Source organism: Aplidium turbinatum, chromosome 13, assembly GCF_918807975.1.
Source record: "Aplidium turbinatum chromosome 13, kaAplTurb1.1, whole genome shotgun sequence".
In the NCBI taxonomy this organism is placed as follows: Eukaryota; Metazoa; Chordata; class Ascidiacea; order Aplousobranchia; family Polyclinidae; genus Aplidium; species Aplidium turbinatum.
The window spans coordinates 23,656,166-23,677,506 of NC_137484.1; the positions used below are offsets into that span (position 1 = coordinate 23,656,166).

General features: G+C 36.6%; 1 protein-coding gene and 1 non-coding gene across 2 annotated transcripts in view; both read left to right on the forward strand.

The window, feature by feature from the left end:
* The first annotated feature begins 1,461 nt into the window (after positions 1–1,461).
* LOC145781760 (uncharacterized) overlaps positions 1,462–21,341 on the forward strand; it is a 44,766-nt gene continuing 24,886 nt past the window's right edge. Inside the window, exons 1-12 of the mRNA XM_082593430.1 lie at positions 1,462–1,534; positions 3,962–4,103; positions 4,424–4,509; positions 4,949–5,165; positions 6,369–6,599; positions 7,123–7,263; positions 7,788–7,911; positions 9,860–10,031; positions 11,200–11,334; positions 12,707–12,823; positions 13,291–13,434; positions 13,945–14,119. Of these exons, the coding sequence (XP_082449556.1) occupies positions 1,462–1,534; positions 3,962–4,103; positions 4,424–4,509; positions 4,949–5,165; positions 6,369–6,599; positions 7,123–7,263; positions 7,788–7,911; positions 9,860–10,031; positions 11,200–11,334; positions 12,707–12,823; positions 13,291–13,434; positions 13,945–14,119 (1,757 nt within the window). The remainder of the gene's footprint in view (positions 1,535–3,961; positions 4,104–4,423; positions 4,510–4,948; positions 5,166–6,368; positions 6,600–7,122; positions 7,264–7,787; positions 7,912–9,859; positions 10,032–11,199; positions 11,335–12,706; positions 12,824–13,290; positions 13,435–13,944; positions 14,120–21,341) is intronic.
* Positions 14,514–14,676, forward strand: LOC145782651 (U1 spliceosomal RNA). Its single transcript, XR_014290876.1, has one exon. It is a non-coding gene; the product is annotated as a U1 spliceosomal RNA (small nuclear RNA).

Here is a 21,341-nt window from a genome sequence, read left to right on the forward strand (position 1 = left end):
AAGATTGCATGATTGGAGAGAGAGAACTTTATGCGCTGCACCATCGCATCACGTTTGAGGAGGAAAAAACTTTTGTTTTAAAAAAGAACTCTTGAAACTAAATGCAAAGGAATTTATTTTCACACGAGTCAGTTCAATCATAAATAGCTAAAAATTAATTTCGATCAACTAGCAGCTAAATCATCTTCAGTTAAGCTTATTCAAATAGAAGATGTCACAAGATATTTTATTTTTTTGAAGCTAAAACCAATAATTTTTACAATATTTTAATAAAATTCGTATAATATCCAAGCTTAATGAAAATTAAGCAGTAGGCCCATACACTTCATCAATTAGATCATTATACATATTTCAATTAGTAGATGAAAGCGTCAAGAAGAATTGTCGCAGTTGACTGGTCGGTACATGGCTCGCAGATAAATTGCAGTAAACAAAGGCTTGGAAAGAGTCATCTTTTGCTGAAAACGCCGGTTGCGTCCTTTAAATGTCAAGTTGGCCACTGCGCTAATTACCGGTGCACAACACCACACCTGTTATTATGGGTTTCAACAGAGTGTATTTATCTACTTATTCGCAGAGGAAGATGTTTTTAACAAGTTAAATAAACTCTAGTTTCAGTTAGTAAATCAAGGATAAAAAATTCAATTCTTGAATTTCACACAAATGCATTTATAAATTGGAGATACTTGTGTTGTGTGTAAATTTTATTTTCCCATTTATTGATTGGAATTTTTAGTCAGTTTCTTTCCATAACTTGCTAAAAAAAAATTCAAAATGTTCTATTGAATTTATGATTCAATGTTGATAATTACGTTTTTGTTTGCTTTTTAATTGTTAGATTCCCTACAAACAACGCGACAGTCGATAATTTTGTATTCAGTCTTCACATTACAAAAATCAAACTACTAGAAACTTGTGTTATAAAAAAAATAAGCGACTAAAAATTCTCTGGTTGTTGGATATTTGGAAATTGTTGAGACATTCACAATATTTGTAACAAGTAACAAGAACATTGATCGGACTGACAAAAGTGTCACTAACACTACAGTTGCATACGTTCAAAGGAAATAGCTGACTCTGTCACTGTTCAGTGTTCAGTCTTTTCCTGGTTCCAGATATTTATTGTTACCTCATTTAGTTTTAAATGTGCAGTCTCACAATCAAAGTAAAATTGATTGATTGATTTTTTGCCGGTAAAACTGAATGTAAAAATATTAAATTTATTGACGTCAAACCCAATTCTTAACATTCATTCGGAAATTGACCAAAGCATCTATGTCTTTTTTAATTTTATAAGTTGTTGTTATAAAATTTTAGCAATTTATAACAATATTTTTATTCAATTTTATTCAGGTTTTGCAATCAATTACTTGCTTAAAAGTTCTATGTTTTAATAACTCACTGAAAATTTGAACATTTGAGCTCACCTAAACCAAGATGCTTGCTAGAATATGGTCAGTAATGACTTTCTTTCTGAATGCCATTGTAACGCAACAAGCTCTAGCTCAAAACAATTCCTCCACAAACTCGTCAGGTGAGTCGGAAGAGAGAAATTGATGCAGGAAGTTGATGGTTGATTGTTGCACCTTCTTTGTGAAGTCATAGAATAATGTAATGAGCTGTATTTTATTTACAGTAAAAATTGACATAATAAGTCATGCGCTATCGAGGGTTTCATGTTGGATGATCATCATCAGACGCAACAAATAGATTCTTCTATTTGAATAAGAATTGCGCTTATGATTGTTCGGCTACCTACTATGAAACTGTATCTAGCGCGTAACTTATCCATTTTACTACTACTACAGTATCATAGCCGATGCGGCCTTTGATGAACTAGATGCTCAGTTCGTAAATTCTTCCAATGTTCCCTTTGTCGTGCAGTGTTCCAAAGTGTTCTTGGTTTGCTGATTGATGTATTTCATTGAAAATTAGTTACAAATGTTGTTCGTTGCCTGCCACGAGCACGTCTCCCGAGAAGGCGACCGCTTAGACAAAGATTTTCGAATTCTTCTTTTCTGATGATGTGACCGAGAAATTCGAGTTGCCTTTGAGTTATGTTGTTCAATATAACTATAATTGTACGAGCTGTATTAGCTGCTTTGATCACTTTGTATGAAATTGCTACTATGCATCTTTGGAACTGCATTTTAATGTAATTAACTTGATGTAATTGCTTGCATTGTATGGAATGAACGTTTCGATTTATTTAAATTAATATAAACAAATATACAACGTAGTAATGGGAGGTATCATCGCCCTACTCAACCGATATTATAGTGAATTATAATAATTTCAAACTATTGACCAAGTAATCAAATTTGTCTCAGCAATGTGATATGATGGTTTTCAGATGTTTAAAACTGGGCTCAAATAGTCCAAAGCAAAGTTAAGTTTAGCACAAGTACAGGTGCATTTCCCACCGAACAATTAAGTGAATTGGCTCAGTTTCTATCGTGCAAATAATAGAATATGAGAAAGAAGGTCAAAAGAGAAGCTCTAACTGCAGTTTTTGTACTTTACGGATGCAAACAGTTTTAAAAATCTTTTTGAACATATTTGCTTTTGGTCTACAAGCCTTGAGTTACTTTAGTATTTCAATTCACGAGATTTTTTTATTGAGAACGACACGAACCGAAGCAAAGCTCCAGTGATGAACTGTAATTGTAAACAACTTTAGAATATTTTCATTTTGTTGTGTATTAAACTGAATAACAAGCTCAAGTCTTCTTGGCACTTTTAATTATGTAAAAGCATTTACAAGTAGGTGACATTTGGAATATGTTTCCTGTAAGCCATGTGTGCGCATTACGGCAATATGACATTAAAATATCGCGTTGAAAGAGATTGAAGCACTTGTTCACCGCAACACATGCTTGGGTGGTGTTTCTAATCCCAAAAGACTTTTACTTACTTGCCTGGGGCAACATGAGACAGGCGAGGATTAATTGCTGCATGAGATGTGATCATGTCCACAAAAAAGATTTAAGATTATTTTAGAGACTGTGTGTGCTTTTTTTTGTTTTGAATGCTTTCTTATCTTGACAAAGCTTGGGTAGAGAGTTTGTTTTGTTGGAACATGAAACTAATTAAAATAATACAGAATATAATTTTGCCATCAAGTGTTACAAGCTTTTAATTGCAAACTCCGATCATCCCCATCATCACTCCTGTGCAGTATGTTTGTTACAACTTGTTTTGCTGAAACACATAGCGTGACTCAGCACTTTTGTTTGCTCAGTTTTTCCAAATCTTCGGTCTTACATAACCATAAAATTTAAGTAGCCATAAGCTGTTGATTCTCCAGTGCCACGAAAATAAATGTTTTGGAGATAGATAAAAAAAAAACTTCTATGCATCACATTAGGCTTCCTCTCTAAGAAATGAATATATTGACATTTTCTGCACAAACCTATTAAAATAATGCAAGAAATTTTAATAAATTTCTGTTTGTTAAATTCTATTGTTTGTGAGCGCTGATGACTTGGTGGCAAAGAATGTAGCGCGGTGGACAATTAGCCCTGAGGCGAGGTAGTAGAAATGGCTTCTGGAGTAGATGATTAGTTACAACGGATATATGACAATTACACCGTCCGCCCAAATTGTTGTTTTATCAAGTAGGCTGCAGTAGATTCAATGTAGGTTTGTGCAAAACCTCTGAAACCTTAAAAAACATGTTTTATTGTTTAGTAATCAGTAGGCTATATCGTATGCCGTAGCTGGTGCTTTTTAGTTCTGGTCAAGTTGAAGTAAATGAAGTGAAATTTGTAATCCCTGTCACAATAGTTATAGATGGCACTGATAATTTTCGTTTACGAATAGACAGCGATTTCTATCGCGTCTATCGCCTTTTCGGTTTTCTTTTGCTGATAAACTCTCCTCAGCATCTTGTCTTGCAAGGAACATCCAATGACGTTGCACTAATCATTGTTTCGTCATAGTGGTCCCTTGTGCGTTGCAGATTGTGTTGAAGGTCCAAGCACGTGGTACAATGGAACTCACAATCGGACATGGAACAATGTTCTTTGCCAGCGGTGGGATGTTGACCATCCCCATGTTCCTTATCACGTTCCAAGGGACGGGGGGCACCATAACTACTGCAGGTGACAGCTATCGTGTTCTAAAGCAATGTAGCTCCGTTTCAATCTTATGACCTTTGTTCAAAAAATCTCTTGACAATCAATGGATTGGTTTTTCCGAGTAGTGGAATTCCCCTTTGAAGGGTTCTTCGAAAAAGTGTCATCACAGCCAAAAACACCATTGGCCGAATTCTAGTGTGGTTTCAAAACTGGACTTTGCTGCACATGTTACTATAACCTAATTTTACTGCAGGCCAATTATTGCATTTGATATGAAGTCACCATGGAGCGATGAAGTCGATTCTGTTACTTGGTCTAATTTTTTTGCTTTTATATTTTGACAGAAACCCTGACAACGATTTAAAAGGAGTCTGGTGCTACACGACAGGCAAGGACAAGCGATGGGATTATTGCGACATTGAAAAATGCTGTAAGTTCTTGCACGTATTTCATTCGCTTTTGTTGCTCATATTTGACGTATTTTCTCGTACTTGACTGCTTCCTGCAACCATCAAGAAGCAAGAAGGTTTCATTTCTGGGGGAGCTCGGAAGAGCTCAGCCCTCCAAAATAGGAAAAGGCTTAATAATGGAAACGCTCTAGGGGGCATATTTAAAATTTCATTTTCAGCTCTTTTGGCTGAACAATAACTTCTCGACTGAGTGGTGAACGGCTTTCTCACAATAGAACAAGCGTAAGTAGCTGAAAGAACCAGATAGCAAACGGACAAGGAGGGGACAAAAACTTTTTTATTCATTTTCATGTCTCTCTTGTCTTTAACTTTATAAAATACGAGTACAAATCAACATTGTATTGCTTTTTAATACAAAGCTTGATCATCACTAAACATCATGTAATTTTGTTCAAACAGCTGATGATTCCTTGGTCTTGTGGACAAACTACGATACCAACGAAAAAACATCAAGAATACTTTCAATCCATGCGGATCCGGAAGTTGTTAAAACGGAAACGGATAGATCCGGAAGCTTCAACGTATCCGTAATGCTAGCTTCCAATAAAACCTTCACCGAGTTCTGGGCACTTGCGGTCGACTACCAGCGCCAGCTTCTGTTCTACACAGACTACAAGTAACTATATTTTGGTTTGGTTTTTGAATCTATATCCTCGGACTGACAAAGCCTTGATAGGTTATTCCTGGTAGTTTCGCATACTTGTAGAAGCTCTTGACGCAGGGTCGGTTACCAAGATTGGCAGAGTGAAGTTTTCCGATTGTTGAATTGCTGTTGCCGGGGAATTATTCCAATCACTAGATACCGCTGAATAGAGAGCAGTCCTTAGTGTGTGTAGCTCAAGCGCACACCCCGAGAGTCGAACTTGCGTCGCGTGATCTTGAGCCGGACGCGTAACCACTGAGTTAACGGGGCAAACTAAAACTTTACTTCATACTAAAATCTTTGAGTGTTCATCAGGATTATCCTCTGTTCTAGCAATAACTTAGTTGCAACGTTTATCTGATGAATACGAAAGTAGCATGCAAGTTGTTTTATTGCTTCACTGACGTTTCGCGCATCATGACAATGCGCATCCTCAGAGTGAATAATAAATTTACGAAGTTATACTGCAGTACTGCTGCAAAGAAACACAAGAGAAATAACTCTTCATACATTTCATTTAACTCTGACTTCAATACTTGCTGCTTTTTAATGTTTATGGAGTATTAGAACAAATCTTATGTTTATGGTGATGTGATACTGCTTTGTTCTAAGAATGGTAAACAATAAACGTTAATGCAACGTTGCACAAACGTAAAGTCGACAACGTTGGAAGAACGTCACTATTATGTTAATTGAAGTTTATTTTAGTTAAAGAAAGGCTTTTCACATTCATTGGCATTTAATAAATTCCACAACTGAACTTGCTTTAAAATGTTCTCAGTTCTAAAGTAGAAATGACTTTAAATAATGGTGAAAAATTTCAATAAAATAATGGTGAATGGTAAAAATAATGCTTTGATACTTGTGTCTTCATCAGGAATTACTTAAATCTGCAATATACATAAAATGAAAACTGTAAGGTAAATCTACCAGTCGAAAACGTTTAAGTTGATTTTTTAATTATGTTATATCTCTGTGCAATAAAACATGTTAAACCCGCCAAGGTTACTTTGCTTTGTTTGTCTATGGTTCAACAAAGCAAACCTTTTACCAAAGCTTTATCAAGTTTTGGAAAGCTCAAGCACCCTATCCAACAAAAAAGCGACCTGGAAAGAAAATGTTGAATTTGTTTCCTTGCTGCTGTCTTTAAATTCTGCTGACGACAATATTTTACAGATCAGAATATGTTGGTGTACAAGACTTGAAGCGCAACAAGACGAAGAAAACCTTTGATGGAATGGCGCATGGCATCGAGAGCATAACCTACGACTGGATCACTAAGAACATTTATTGGTCCGATTCAGCATATAAGTGGGTGATGGCGGTTCACAGTTCGTTTGACTACTACGCCCCAGTGTACAGGTCCAAGGATTCTGTGCAAGCAATCGGTGTCCACGCAAAACTAAGGTAAGAAGCTAACTTTGCTTAAAGATTTATTTCTTGCAAAAAAAAAGTGAGCGCAAACTCATTCCAACAGATAAGATCTTGGCAATTCTATTTGAATAAGTTTGCAAAATACGATTTCATGGATAAGAATCTTAAGGACCACTTCATGTCAGTTTCGTTCCTATCTGCTCTGATGTGATGCTTTGAACACTGCTGGTGCATGCAACTTCTAAATTCTGTTTCTAAACAAGTTAAACGAAAGTAAAGCAGCAAGTTAAGAAATGGTTTGTTTGATCATACGTCACTTCTCAATGATTCTATGTTAAGTTAACGTTGCTTATTTCTTGCTATCTTCAATTTTGAAAGTCAGGCAAGACATAACAATACAACAGGGTTGAGCATTATAACAATATTTTTTACATATTTACAACCCTGTTGTATTGTTGTGTCTTGCCTGTTTTTGGTACAAGAAAGCAAACTCTCCTCCGAAACTAAATTTTGAAAGTCCTGCTTAAAACTTCTAAGTGATTTTATTATTCAACAGAAAGCTGTTCTTTTCCACATTTGAACCGTTAAAGTCAAAGATCTGGGTCTCAGACCTCGCGGGAAGGAACGCCCGCGTTATTGTCAGATTTCCATCTATATTTGACGTCACTGGACTTGCTGTGGACTACACAGACGACAGGCAAGTGACACGTCGATGCATTGCGCTTGAATGTTGCAGATGGTTTGAAACGTGCTTAAGCACAAACTCACATCGGAAAAATCGCGTCTGTTCCTTGAAAATTATTTTGACATTTTACTTTAGAAGCATCCATTTTTCCCTTAGAAACAGCGCCGGGCACTTTGTAACAATACAAAGCCTGAAGCGAATGGGCCTAGAGGTCTACCCAAACGTGTAGCTGAATGGGGGTAGATAGGGTGGACTATTTCCTTCGGTCAAAAAAGAGTATCAAAATAGATATCCCTGCGGCTTCCTTTACTTCGTATACAAGTTATGGTGATTCTCCATAATCTGAGGTTGTGCTTTCTTTAACCTTTTTGCATTTGCATTGCTGCATGTTCTCAGCTGATACCATCGCTCCGCAGTCGAACAGTTTACTTTCAACTCGGTTGCGTGGCTTTCACCTGAAGCTGCGTTGAAGTAAACGTTCTTCGATTGTCGTTTCTTTTCAAATGTTATCTCATAATGTCCTTGTTGTCATTCAGAATTTACTACACGGACTACACTGGATACGGGACCCATATATTCAGTTGTGGTCTCGACGGGTCGGATGTGAAAAACCATCATTTCCGTGGAAACTCCGTATTCTGGTCTATAGCCGCTTATCTGGTGAGTCCAGATAATTAAATCCGTCAATTTTTACGCTGATTGATTACGTTAAACGCCTGCAGACGTTAAATCAGTGTAAAAGAATGACGTTTTGTTGTCTGTGATGGAAAAATAATCAAAGTCATTTAGAGGTCATCATCCAAAGCCTTCTCAAACAAAAGCTTCCGTGGCAACAGTTGACAGAGGCGTAAAGGTTGCTTTGAAATAGGTGCATGCAGTCTCTGAAGGATTTGCAAGTGTCATTTGACACCGCTCAGAATTATTGAGAAACAAGTAGTTTTTGGGATCGACAGTGTCACACATGCGGTGTCATTTGTGTTGTGGAAACTTGCATTTACAAAACCCTTGAGGGCTGCTCTACATTCAGCGGCACCTAATGAATGTAATATTACACGGGCAACAAGACATTAACAATCGAAACTTCACACTGTTAACCTCGGTGAGCGGCCCTGAGTCAGTGGTTCGAAGCCTTTGCTAATCTTCCGAACCCTTACACTAATCTGCAAGCTTTCGTTGAACCCCAAATTTTCACTGAATCACAAAAACGAAAATCTACCACATTTAATAGTAATACATTACTGTAACAATGAGACTTTTTCTGTGGCCAATAGTGAGATTCAAGGTTTTTGTCTAAGAAACCACAATTCTCACGTCATTTTCGCATGCAAGCCGGTTCCGTTTTTTTGCTTTAACATCCACCAGAATATAAAACGCATGCTCGCATAAGTAAAAGGTTATGAATGGCATGAAAACTTTAAGGGCAGCTTTTGTAATAAGAGGATAACTTTCCAATTGTTGGCACGAAAACGTTTGAAGATTTGTTGTGTTAAAGTTTTTTTTTTTTGCATCTTGCTTTCTTGACGCCTGATAATGTAATCCAAGTAGCCTATGGACTGTTTATATCTGCTGTTGTTGAAAAAAATTGAAAATTGAATTAAATTTCCTTAAAACTACGGAAATTTCCTCAAAAGTGAGAGCCCTGCTTTTGCCGTTCCATGCAAAAAGCAAACGTGAGGAAATTCATGTTTTGAGAAAATAAAGTTTTTTTTACCGATTGTTTTTACAATGTTAGGTTTTTGCATTTTGTGTTACATGCAGATTGCAGAGGGCATCATTACATCACGTGTCAAACACACAGATGTTTATTTTCCATCATGTAAGCCGCAATCAAGTTTCGGCTGGCCAATATTTTCCCAAAATATTCTCTGATATACCATTCAGTAGGCCGTGTGTTAATTTTTCAGAGGACGTTCGCGCCGAACCCCTGAAACAGCTTCGTCGAACCCAAGGGGTTCGATCGAACCCTGGTTAAGAATCACTGCTTTACAAATATGCAAAACTGCCAGGATTAACTTATCAAAGGCTTTCTCAGTCCGAGAATAAAGATTCAACTATCAGTCAATCTTTAGCTTTATTGTATGTAACTTAATTGCAAAGTCATCTGCGCATTTCAATCTTGTTTTTTATTATTACTTCTTTCGATTTGAAAATAACAATCAGTTTTTTTAACTTTTTATTTTATCAAATTTTTGAACCAGAGCAAATTACATCAAATATAGTTACTACTTTCTAAAAACCTTTACAGCCTGTTTCGCCCTGAAAAAGGAGATCACCAGAAGGCCCTTATTCAAATAGAATTCAAATATAATTTCCTCGGCTTGGCATTGAGCACTTTTTGTAGCATTAATTAGTATTTACTGTTTAAATTTTTAAACTAAATGTTTTTGCAATAGATTGAGTTTCGATTTTAGCAGCATGATCGTTGCTTACTTCACAATGTAGATAGCCTACCAACGACCTGTTTGCTGTAGTAGTAGCGGTTTGCACTGGCTTTCGAAACTGTGTTATATTTTTGTTGTATTTTACTCCAATGCATGACTTGCTAACCCACAATCAGAAGACCCAGGTTCGGGTCTTTTCAAAACAGTTTGAAACAACTTTTTTTCAGGATTTCATTTACGTCACTGACGTGAAAACACAATACAATGAGAATTTCGAAGCATTCTATTCTATTTGGTTTGTTCCGAAAGCGTCAAATAAAGTGTTTCGTTACACCATGCCGGGGAAGCCCCGAAGTATTGCTGTTTACAGCAAGAATGAAGAAAGATCATTTGATCAAGGTTTGAGAATGTTTGAAGATTGGAAACAAATCCCAGTTTGGAAACAAATTGTTGTAAATTACATTCTACAAATTTCATAAAAATGTAAATATCAAAATCCATTAGATGCAAAATACTTTTTGTAACCACAATGTTTACCACAAAGATCAGCAAAAACACAAACCAAACATCGTTTTACGTTGTAAAGAATATCATTGATGAATTGAAACATAGCCAGTGTGATAGAAAGTATTGGAGCAAGGATTTCTTTGTGTTTAGCTGTGTTAAGTATGGCTTTAGCGTGATAATATTTTCCGTATCCGTGTCGAAAAATGATAGGGTTAGCTCGATAATTTTCACTCTTACACTCTGCAATGATATTTATTATTTGTGTGTTTATAATGCAACATTGTTATTACATAATGCACTGTATATTCTAAGTGCCATTTCAACCAAGCAATTTTCTTGTGCGTTGCCCAAGCCTACTGATCAGATGGTGATTGAATTAGCAATTAACTTATTCTTTGGGCCTCTAGTTTCGCGTAAATTAACGTAACGTACAAATTCTAACTAATTTTGTTAGCTATTGAGGTTTCTATTCTAAATCTGTCATTGCCGAATAGGATATTCCTGAGAAATTATATATTTTTCTGGTGAGAAAACCATCTGTTTTTGTTAAAGTGACAAGAAGCTTGAAGTGAACTTGATAAAACCATTTTGAATTAGTTTGCAGTGAAATTCTGCTCCGATAGCTCATGTTGGTTAGCGCGTGACTTCTGGAACGAAGAAGCTTCAAGATCAAGCGGCGCTGATTCGACTCTCGGGGTGTGCGCTTGAGCAACGCACGTTAAATGGAATAGTTCCCAGGCAACAACATTTCAACAATTGGAAACTTCACTCTGTCAATCTCGGTAACCGGTTTTACGTCAAAAGCCTCTACAAGTATACGAAACTACCAGGAATAACCTATCAAGGCTTTGTCAGTCTGAGGATAAAGATTCAAAACCAACGAACTAAACCAAGTGTAACAGCTTTATTGTTTAAAAACAAGTTTAGGCAGCTTCAGATTTTGTGGTTCTGCTGCGTTGTCTGCATGGTTTGCTAGCTTTAAACAATCAAGCAATCTCCTCAAAAAAAATTTTCATCGAGAGTTGCACAACACATTTTGTTAACGCTTTTATTTTTTCAGTGGAAAGCTCTGGGGAGTGTGGGAACAGCAGCCTACCAAAGTGTGATCACATCTGTTTGCCGAGGATTGGTCACCGCAGAGAGTGTGTGTGCTCTCTGGGGTACAAACTAGTAGAAGAAACAAAATGCGTTGTAGGTGAGTAGAGACCATGATACATAAACCTGCTCAGTAACATCTGGACCAAAAAACTTAAAACACAAAAGTTTCGCATTCCGGTCATTCCATTATCTATTTATTCCTTCCCGGTTACACAGTGCAAAGAAAACGTGTTTTCTTAAATCTAACTCCATTTAGTTATAATGCATTTATTGAGTTCCAATAAGGATAGGGGATCTCCTGTCTAAGAAGCAACAGGGCAGCGATTCTCCATCAAGTATCAATTCAGTATTTTTTATTAAAAATGCATGGAGATCAGCAGAGCCCTATTTATGGCATATGCATTTCGCTCTACAACTGTTGATCATCATTAGTGCCTAAAAAGCAAACATACGAAAGCATTACCTAAAACTATTACTAAATAAAAAAAAAAGTCATTGAAAACACAAACAGCCACTACCACTTAACAGTCTACTTGCCCAACACGGTTTGTCAACTGACAACTGCAATTTTATTTCAAAGGAACTGTTTTATAATTGGTTTAAAAAGTATAAAGCCCAAAATGTAGCTGGCTCGATTCTCGGGGTGTGCGCTTGAGTAACGCATTCTAAGGACTGCTCTCCATTCAGCGACACCTAGTGAACGGATATTCCTCGTCAACAAGACTTCAGCAATCCGAAACTTCACTCTTTCAGTCTCGGTAACCGGTTTTACGTCAAAAGCCTCTTCAAGTATGCGAAACTACCAAGAATAACATATCAAGACTTTGTCAGCCTGAGGATAAAGATTCAAAACCAACCAACCAAGCCAAAATCATGTTAAAGTCATGTGCAGCAAATGTTTTGTAAACGACTGTTTTTAATTTTTGGTGCTAGTTTTTGTTTCATTTTTTCTAGTTTTGTTTATTATTGATTGAACCTTTATCCTCGGATTGAGAAAGCCTCTTTGAGAGCTTAATCCTGGCAGTTTTGCAAATTTGTAGAGGCTTTGAACCACTGACTCTTATTTGGTCACCAAGATCAACTGTTTAAGCTTGTTCTTGAAGAGATGGATGGATGGTCATTTATTTTTGTTTGGATGCGAAACGTACATAAAACAAAGACGTACAGTGTGCATTCAGTGAGAGAGTGCGAAAGGCCGTAGCCCTGAAGGCGTAGGTGGTCGTCGAGTCTGCACTCTCTCATTCAAACAGTTATACGAAAGAAAGTATTGCGTTTTTGAATAGCAGATACGTTTGGTGTTAAATTATTTCATCTTTGAAAATACTTTGTCTATGAATTGTTTTCTCGGCTGTTAATTCCAGGACTTGGACCATTGTTTCTTGGTCTAAGTCTATTGATTACGTCATCATGACGTAGAACTATTATATTAGCGCATGCGCAGTATGACGCGATTGTGATCGTTTTGACAGAGAACGTTTATGACGAGTTTCTTTTGATCGCGGACTCGGGACAAGGAAAGCTGTTTCAAGTTTCCTTCAATTATAGTACAAACGATCCTTCTGGTTATAGTGTGGTTGCTCCTACAAGTAAGTGGAATTAAAGCTCAACAGACCAACCGAAAGGAAACAGACGAATTTATTTTATAAGAATAATTAACAAAGGCATTGAGACTAATACACCTATTTCGCATGCTTCCTATAGTTGCTTGCTTGGAGCAAAAAAGTGATTTAATTGTAAACGTAGGCAGTTCTGATAGATAGTAAATTAGGTGAACGTTTCACGTATCTTAAAGGGTTAGAGAATACATTAGGATGACGTCGGTTCCATTATAAATTCTGTCATAACTCTTTTTTCTTCTGTAATTACCAAGAAACGTTCAAAACACTGATCAACTCTCTGGATGAATGCTACAAGGGTTACAATTAGATGGTAGCCACTTAACCATGTTCTGATTGGTTCATGCCTTACAAGCTCTCACAAAAGTTGTTAAAGTGGCTACCACATAAACACTTTCTTGTGTTACTTTCTTATTTAACTTTTTTACATTTCATAGAAACAAGCCAGAAAGTCTCAGCTGCCGCGGTGGATGCCAAAACTGGAACAATATATTGGTCGGATCCGACCGCGTATTCCATAAAGAGCGCACAAATTGACGTCACACCTGTCCGTACCAAAAAATTTTCATTCGCAACATACGGTAACGTAACTCCGACATATAATTGTAAACTGCAATAACCTTGTCGTGTCTGCCTGGTCTTCCAGAGATTTGCCATTGGAGAAATAATTTTACATAAGACTTTGGGTCGCCTCTAACGCAAGAGCAGTCATCCAGATTGTTACTTGGAAGTTTTTATCTCACGGTTGGCGCTACAAGTTTTGCCCGCTAGGTGTCATCCATTAACATAGGGGGGTGTTGATTAAGTGGGCTGCTCGATAACGCAACATGTGGTTTGAAAGTTTTTCTCCTTTTCAAATAAATTCTCCATGATTTTAAGTCCTTTGAAGTCGGAAGGACAAGCATAATTGAACTTTTACTAAATATTTTCTTTCCGTAATGTAATTGTCTTCATCAGACACAAGTTCTCAAAACTTCATTTTTATTGTAGAAATTGGCCAGTGACACTGACCTTCTATCTGCACAGTCTTTCGCTGCTTCCAATTGTCTGTTGTGTCTTATTTTCACAACGACTCCATCTTGTTTCCACAGCCTCCTACATGAATGTTGATCCTTGTGATGGCAACGTCTTCCTTCTGGACACCAACACCCAGTCCATCAAGCTCATGAGTCCTGATGGAAAGTTTGTCAAGACGATCTTCCAAGCTCCAGTGGATGTCAACCTCAACATCAGTATGATGAGGATAGCACAAGACGTGATCTTCAGGTGTGTCATTTTATTATTGTGGCAGTGATGCGTAAAGTGCGGCCCGTGAAAACACTATCTGCGGCCCCCATCTGTGCACTATGCTCATGGGCTCAATATACAATCTTAAAGCTGAGGCCAAGTTTCAAGGAAAAAATAATTGCAAATGTTAATGCGATCGCCAAGACTGTCAAAATGCGAAATGGGGAACGTAGTTAAAAAAATCTTTGGGTACCCCTGGCTTAGTAACCTATCTACATTTTAGGTTCTTTATATGTTGATTAAGTTAATCAGGCATTCCAACCATTTTGTTTTAACGTATAAAATGCTTCTCAACCAATATGTAAACCATCAACTTCAAGTCAAAAACATTCGAGATTTTTTTTACTGCAGAAGCTTTAATCTTTGCTATGACAGACATCCCACAAGGTGGTGCCACAATGTAACACCAAACTTTTCTCAGTATCCAGGGCGAGACTTCACCATTGCACTTCGGAGAAGTTGACCTCTGCGATTACCCCAAATGTGGGTAACTCGGTCGTATAATTTTTGTTAGTGGGGACTGCGTTCGCGCTATAAAAAAGAAAAAAAAAAAGAATAACTGACGATATGGTTTGAAATGTCAGCCTTTTTCAAAAAGGGTTCTTGGGTTTAGTAGAATCACGTTAGTGACCATAGTTGTACAAAGTCACCTTCAGTGGCTCAGGATAGAGACCGAAGAGTGGCGTAGGTTAGACTGCAATAAATAATTCCAATAAATTTGTTTACTACCAGGACGTCGAGGGCAGTTTCAATCTTGTAACCACGAAGCTCCAGATACAAAATCATTGGCTGCCAACATACACTGTTAATCAAAAGGGTGGAAACCTTGGGGTGGAAATTTCCATGGGTGGAAATCTCTCGCGGCAAGGGTGGAAAGCGAAAAGAATGGTGGATATTTCCACCATCTAGAATTTAATCCACCCTAAACTGTGGAAATACACACGTTGTTAACAAGGAGGGTGGAAAGCTTGAGTTGGAAATTATTGAGGGTGGTTATTTCTCGCGGCAAGGGTGGAACGAAGGAAAGGGTGGATTGTTCCACCCATCTCAAATTTGTTCAAATCTCAAAATAGAGATAATTAGCGTATAGCATCAGTAGCTTTGCGGTATGGTAGGAAGAGAAGCTTTCTACACTGTTTAATTTGAAAAAGTTGCAAAAGCTTTTTCAATTGCCTTTGTAGCCAAATTCAGTGCATTGTTTCTGCAATAAGCTAAACCAGCTCATTAACCCAAAGATAAATACAGATGGTACTGTAGGTTACAGATTAATTATTTACTTGTAGCGTCTGTGGCATAACATGTGTGTTGTTAAAAATGCTTAGATTGCTGGTGTAGGCTATAGCTTATAAGCTTAAAGCGTATTTGAAATGAATTTCTTTGAATGAAAAGAAGCTTTATTCCATAATCTGCAGTTTGAATTGAAATATCTGTAAACATTAGGCTAATACCAAAGAATAAAGGGAAAAAATAAAATTAAAAATTTATTTTAAAACAAAGTTTGATTATGAAAGACCTTATAGACTATTCATTCATTGAGCGACGTACTTTCTATGTATAACGGTGCTGATGAGTTCCACTAATAATTCAAGCTAATACGAATAACAAAAGTAGGCCTACCCAACCAGCAAAACTGGTTCTATTCACATTGATTCAATGTCTGCAGATGTTGAATCAATGTAAAAAAGACCAGTTTTGTGGGCTGGGGCATGGATTTCAAAAAAAGGATTTTTTTCCAGAAAGTTGAAAACGATGTACAAACAATATCAACTTATTTTTCATTTTGACGTCCTAATCAGAACGTCACCCCATAAAATATTGTGTTAACAATAGCTAAGTGGTAAAACACTATGAATAATGGCATATACCGCACCAAACGCTTTTTGCATTGCTTAAACAAAATATTAGTTCTTGTTTACTGCTTTGCAGTTGAGACTGAACTAATATTTAAAAAAAAACAAGCATGTTTATCGAAATTACCGTTTTGGAAATACGATTCAATGAGAAAGAACTTGCTAAAAGTAATCAAAATGAAAAATTATTGGGCATGCAATGTAATCATATCCAATCAAAATGTTGGCAAAAACAAACACAAGCAATAATTTCATTGAAAATCTTATCTGAGTGAGAAAACTTGTTGGAAACTCCTTCCTAGCAGTACTTCACAGTTACAAATATTTTCAATCACAAAGACAGGACGTCACCAGGGTCAAAAGTATGAATTGCCACTTTTATTGTGTTGTTGCCTGTAAATTATTTCATCCTCTTGGTGCCGCTAAAGAAAGCTGTTCGTGCAGCGCAATGCTCAAAGACGTGTTCCGACAGCTGAATCATCGCTCTTTGATTTCGAGAAACTTGAGTTTGCTAAACTATTTCCAAAGTATTGTCGGAGCAAACAAACGAGTTCAACTATAACAAATTTATGAGAAATGTTCAAAACAAATTTTATTCTATGAAAAAACTTTTTTTCACTGGAATGTCTTTTTAAAATAAGTTTGTTTTAAGCAGTACTCAAATTTACTGCACGTTTGTGAACAATTGTAGAAACTGGGCAGCTTAATAGTTTTAGAAATGAGGAGTGATCGAAACGAACTTAGTGAAACAAATATAAGGATTGTGAATTTATGTAAATATCGAATGACTAACTTTGAAATTACAGAATCAAGACCAAAACAAATATTGATTACCAAAGCCTATTGCTCACCATCCCTATGGAAAACCATGTTCTGCTGAAACACATCAGCTCAAATCTTACAAAATGTTGTCAGTAATCTTTTTTGCCCCAGAGCCCGTGATTTTTATCACAGAACAACATAACAGCTGTTAAACATTTACCTTGACATTTAATCCAAGCAACAAAGATGAAAAGAAGCAGACCTCCGACCTTTAGACTGGGGAAGAAAGTTTTTACAAAGAAAATAATATACATTTGTTATAACGATTTCCCCATAGGACATGCACGACATGAAGAATGATGTTGCGAACAATTTTTCATTTGCAAAATGACGATCAGCGATTACAAACTCCGAAACACGAGATCTCTCGTAAATTTGAAAGAATCGAAAAAAAAAACGACTCTAAACGTTAATCCATACCCAAGAATTTATTAGGTTTACTAATTGCAAAAAGAAGAAGGTCATGACATATCACCTTATTGAATTCTTCACGCACACTGCATAAGATACAATCAGACTGAAACAGATTTATGTTAGTCGAGCTTTATGTGTTGCGAGAAATACTACAAGTTAAATGTTTCTATCTGCGACATGAAAATTTTGATTTGAACCATCAACATTTTGATAAACATCGCTTCAAAGAATTGATTTTGAACAGAGTATTTTCAGAATACCTGAAAACGACATTCTTCTAAAACGAAATGAAATTTCGAAAAAAGGAATAACGATTAAGATTTCAATGAGACGAAATCCTACAAAGCATGCCAACAGCGTCACGATTAACTTTAATAATACCTCCTACCCTACTTTTCATTCAAAAGTGGACCTCATTTCTTTTTCGATATTTGACTACTGGATTCTTTTCATGTTTTTACAAAGGATTGGTAGACTTTGTAATCATTTTAGGTAATTCATTGTTTTCATAACGAACTGAGAACCCTCCCAGAGCGAATCGATCTATCAGCTTTCCGCCGAAACAGCTCTTGCCCCAGACAGCAAAATTTGTCGTTTTTACATTGATTCAAAGTCTGTAAACGTGGAATGTAAAAACGACGGATTTTCCTATCTGGGGCGTGATCATTATAATCTCTTTTGCTTTCTGCTTTTCCTTATTTTCTGTTCGCTCGTATACAGAGTAAGGCTCGTATACAAAGTAATTACGTTTTATAACGTGTTTTAATTGTATCTTCGTATTGAGCTAGCTGGTAATCACAGATGGCTTGAAAGGCTGTTGTTTTAACTTCAGTTCTGTTCAAGTGTTCAGTTGTTTTTACTTACTTCGACATCAGGGGTCTCCAAAAACAACAAATCACAATTTACAACGATTTCGTATTTTTCAGACCTTTCTCATGATTTGCATTATCGTTTCGAACTGATAACTTGACAAAACGAAATAGCTTGGTTGGACTTGTTTGCGTTTTTCGTACATAATATAGTAGGGAAGAGGAAACAAATTTTGCTTGATCTAACGTTTCTTGAAATGTTGTAGTTTTGTTTCTAATAACCCCAGTTAGCTTACAAACAACAAATTGTGAAGCTAATATAGGTAATATTGCATTATATAGCAGTGGCGTATCCTGGTTGGTTGAGCAAGGGAAGCAATGAAACTCGTGGGGGAATAGAGCGTGCCGAAGGCACGTGTTTTCTAGGGGGGTCCGGGGGCATGCTCCCCCGGAAAATTTTTGCAAAATTACACTCAAATAATGAATTATACTGCTTTCTGGAAACACTTTTAGGGTAATTTTTGTATGAAATTTATTAGCAGATAAACAGCTATTAACTTATTAAAGGTAGCTCTTACACACGAACGGGCAAAGGGCAAAAAATGCGACTATAATTAGAGAACACCAAAAACTCAGCTACAAAGTCAAGTCTAGCTTAGACCTCACATATCATGTCTTATTCCAAAGTCTATCCAGCCAGGATAACAGTGTAAAGCCAACATTTGGCTCAAACTTTTGCTTACAAGGCCGATATTATAACCATAACAGTGCCCTAGATTTTCTCATTACATAGCTCACTGGCACAACATCCAACAGAGCAGAGTTGCCAGACTATGAAAAAGTCTTAAAGTCAAAATAATACAAAGAAAAGGCCAAAACAAAGAAAATATTAGACAAAAAAGGTCAAATGGATATATTTACCAGTTTCTATCAAAAATAATAAAATTTACATATATATTTTATAACTTGTAGTGGATTTTAATAAATTGTAGCAAAAATAATTCTGAAAGTAGCCCAAAAAATAGCAAGTTAGCCTATAAAAGTAGCGGATGAGTTTTGATCCGCCACATTACGAGTATTAAACAAGTATAGAACATGTATTGAACAATGTTGAATATGGTTTCATCTGGTAAGGTTACAATATTAGAGACATATTGATTATTATGCATTTTGAAGAGTTATTTGAAAAAAAAACTAATTCGCGGAATTTGGCTAATCTGGCAACCCCGCGACTGGAAGCAATTTTTAAATCGCTTCCAGCGATTAGTTAAAAGAAACCTAAATTGCGAAAACTTTGCTCTGCTTTTTTCCTTTCTTTCAAACTTGTTTCTTCTTATTGCAAAAACGAGAGCAACGGATGCAATACGAATCTTCGCTTCCGTTGGCTTCCAACTTTTTTAAAATTAAAACCGAGTTAAAATCATACGGGGGGCATGAGTTAAAAACCGTTCTAAATCGCATTTAGGTAAAGAAATTACGAAATCGTTTTACTGAAAAATATCAGCTTCTCTTTTTTCAATTTTGACAGGGGAAGCAATGCTTCCCTTGCTTCCATTGAGGATACGCCCCTGTTATATAGGTAGTATTAGATAATATTTGTAACATAAGTGCATTCACAAATATAAGTAATAGCCTGCGACAGAACAACACATCGCATGCAAAACAAAAAGTAGAAATAAAACAAAAACTGACATCAACTGCAGGGCCGTTGAGAGGATTGAGGCCTGGTACCATTGAGATCCTTAATCCCCAAATCAGGACACTTCTAAGAAACAAAATGCACTGTATCCGAACAAATCTCGGTGGTTTCTTCAAGTTCTCAGGCCCTTAGGTAGGTTACAGGCCCCTAAAATCATCTCGGGCGTCCAAAAGTATTTTCTGGACCCCCCTGTCAATGCTATTGTCAACATGCAATAAGCTTGTTACACATATCTTTCATAAAGTTAAGAGTTGGACTTTGTTGTCTCATGGCCATGGTTGTCTCTGGAAATTCTTTATGGACCCATTGCTTATAATTCATGAATCTAAGCGTTGGATCCGATCCTCATCTTTACTTTCATCACAGACCAAACCAGTATAAACTTTGTTGAAATATTTTTGAAAACGTGTTTTCCATCGAAGGAGGGGTTGGCGGTTGCTAATTAGGGTGGGCCGTTTTTGACTTTTTTTCGAAATTCAAAAACGGCTGGTCATAAAAAGTGGCACATGCATGAAAAAATTACGTGTGCAAAATTTCATCAGTTTGGAGGTGCATCTTCTGCCCCCGCAGGGGGGTCAAACTTTCAATTTTTTGAAAAAAAAAGGAAAATTTCACTTTTCGTTTTAACGTAATTTTTTCTATAATTTTTCTACTGGCTAGTTATAAATTGTAAGTGGGATGTTATCAGAACTTTCCTATGTAAAGGCATGTTCGAAGCTTAAGGTTTACTGCCCCCGCATCGACGACCAAAATGCTGAATTTTCACCAATTTGCAATGCTATTTTGTCATTGCTCAATAAACAAACTTGTCGCAAAAGGGCGAGATGGTGTTAACGCTGTACGCTCATTTATGTTCTGTCCATTAACTTTGCAGGATGATACGAACTGACAAACTATAAGACGTAGTCTTGCTTAAACTAAAAACAATAGTAGCCTACGTTTGATCAGTTGCAGCATAGTTAATAAATATAGGTATATTTATTAACTATGGTTGCAGCTATAAAACGCAACCTATAATTTACTTCAGAATAAAAGCAATATGATCTGCAGGTTCCGTAAATGGAATGCACTGTACAGTTCCACGTGAATTGTTATCATGATGTTGTTTACACAAATTTGTCATTTACAAACATTTACAAATGTTTTCAGGATGGGCATAAAATGCATTCCTGTATATTACTTTGTTGAGGATATCGGGGGTTTATTCGATAGCTTCTGAGCAGAGTGTAGACTTTTAAAGAAATGTTTTTGGCCATTAGTGAAATTGCTTTCTTTTATAATGGCAAACCGTACTGGAATATAAACATTCATAATAGCCTATAGTCCACACATTCCACCAATACAGCTGACGCGTTAGATGCAACATATAAACGTAGAATTCTATCGGCTGTGTTCAACCATCTTGAATGGTTCATCATACCTGGACTCCTATATGCGAAATGAATTGATATATCTACAATTTTCACTGCTCTGTGCACGTGTAGAAGATATTTTTGGTCAGTGCTGAGGTCATTTTCATCAATTTCAATCTCTGGTGCAGAAACTGCTTTATATTTTACAACATCTAGTTGTGTGACTGTGGCTAGCTGCTTTATAATGAGCCCAGT